At 33.0% G+C, this 2,185-nt stretch overlaps 1 protein-coding gene across 1 annotated transcript; it reads left to right on the top strand.

Annotated features, from left to right (window-relative positions):
• The first annotated feature begins 300 nt into the window (after window positions 1-300).
• LOC114315835 (putative F-box protein At1g47730) lies at window positions 301-1,363 on the top strand. The gene is made up of 2 exons (XM_028262442.2): window positions 301-858; window positions 1,301-1,363. Exons 1-2 carry the CDS (start codon window positions 301-303, stop codon window positions 1,361-1,363), a joined length of 621 nt encoding a protein of 206 aa, XP_028118243.2.
• The last annotated feature ends 822 nt before the right edge of the window (window positions 1,364-2,185 follow it).

Genomic DNA, 2,185 nt, shown 5'->3' with positions numbered 1-2,185 from the left:
GTTGATGGATTGATATTACAAAGGTTCAGTTGAACTCCTCTATATAGGAGAGGAGCCGAAAGAGGCACTAATAAAGTAAAGTAAAAGGAAAAGAAATATACCCTACATAGAATAATATACTAACACAACACATGCCCTTTTGTTTGCAATCCCACCACCCGACAATTCCTCAAACTTCCTCCACTCGAAAGCTGCAACCCGGACACATGTTATCAAGTCATAGATTATTTCCTTGGCTTTGATCCATCCACCAGGATTTTCAAAGTTGTCAACATTCATCTTTACCTTGAATCTGATATGATGGTGTGCCGGGTTTTCACATTGGGCAGCCACAGTAGTGGTGGTTCATGGAGGACAATTCATCCCGGTTTTCCATTTGAAGGATGTGATTGGTTTATAAATCCGACCAAAAGTGTTTGTTTAAATGGTGCAATACATTGGTTTCTTAAAGCAAAGAATGTCATCGTGGCCTTCGACTTGAAAGATGAGAACTTCCATGTAATTCCACTCCCCAACCATGACGGCGGTGTTTTTCAATGTCAATTATCCCAAACTGTTCTAATTCAAGTGAACGGGTTTTTGGCTGTCATTGGTTACAATTATCCTCGTTTTAGAATAAGAAAGATGGAGATGTGGGTGTTAGAGGATTACCAAAGACATGTGTGGATCAACCATATTATTGATTTGCCTTGCTCCGATTATCAATATTTTCGTCCTCTTGGTTCTATACCTACTGGTGAGATCTTGCTATTACCTTATCGCAATCTTTCTTCGGTGGTATCTGAAGTTCGTGTGTTTTATTATGATATGAAGAACAGAAGCTTTAGAATCACTGAAATTATTCAACCCCCTAAAGGGGTTTGTTGGTATGTTAGTAATTATTTTTGCATGACAAGTTATACCGGAACTCTGTTTTTCCCTGAGGGATGATCAATAAGAATGTATTTGAATTAGAATTTGAGGCAAGTTTAGTTTTTATTTCATACACTTTTCCCTTTACAAATATTTCTTTAAATTTATTTAATCTATATATTTCAACAAATTGTAAGTAGTTTTATGATCTATATATATGAACTGCAGTACTGCATAGGCTTCTCCAGATACACAAACTAATGAATATATTTAGTTCTGTTTCAGTTCCTAGTCAGTGGTTGTGATTTGATATTATCTCAATTGGATCTTTGTTATTGTGTAATTTCTCTGTATGTAATGGGGTCTTTCCATCAAATGAGAAGCATATGATTTTGGTATCTAAACTGAAATGAATATGAAAATTGTCACTGTTGTTTTGTGATTTCAGTATGGTCCTGCTTCTACCACCGGGGGTGATGGCTCAATGGATTATGCATGTCTTTTGTTCTAATTGGTTTTGTACGGTCGGTATTTAGGTAGAAATTTTCATCGAATTGATAATATAGGTTTTATAATTTTGCGTACTGATACCAAACCGTCGCACCAATTGAAATGATACGATTCGGTTCGGTATTGTTTAATCGGTTTAAGATATTTCAAATTTAAGTAATTTTTTAGTATGATCACTCATTTATGTAAAAGCACTGAATTAGTCATTTGTCAACCATTTCAAACATATCTAATCCATCTATTTAATAAATACTTTATAATTTCTAAATTAATAAAAATACAAAAACAAAAAAATAATAATAAATCCTAAGATTTCAAGATTAGTGAATTAGAATTAAGATTATAAAAAGGGTATCCTAACTTAGGTTATAGGGATGATAAGATTAATTAATTGAGATTAATAATTTATTATATTTATTAATATCATTATATTATTAAATTATATATATTGAAACAGTCTGTTTGTTTAGTTCGGTGCATAAGATGTTTAAACCGATACCGAATCGAAAATTGAAAAAAAAAAAATAACTACACATACCAATTCTTGTTAAAAAACAGACCAAATAAGCCCAATTCAGTCCGATTTAATCGGTTTGATCGATTTTTTTTTGACATCCCTATCCACAGGGGTGTGCAGGGGTCCACTCTTGGGGGCACAATTTATTGTAGGAGTTGTGGCAATCTTAGCTACCATTTTAAAAATAAAAAAGGGAAAATAAATGTAACGTGACACCTACATAAACGTAACGTGACACCTATGATCTATGGTAATATTCAATTTCCTATATAGGAAATAGGAAATAGGAAATTGGAAATTGAATGT

The sequence above is a fragment of the Camellia sinensis genome, chromosome 5, assembly GCF_055761805.1.
Source record: "Camellia sinensis isolate YWXY chromosome 5, ASM5576180v1, whole genome shotgun sequence".
NCBI classification, from domain to species: domain Eukaryota; kingdom Viridiplantae; phylum Streptophyta; class Magnoliopsida; order Ericales; family Theaceae; genus Camellia; species Camellia sinensis.
The sequence above is the reverse complement of the archived record's forward strand: the minus strand, read 5'-3'. Positions and strand labels throughout refer to the sequence as shown.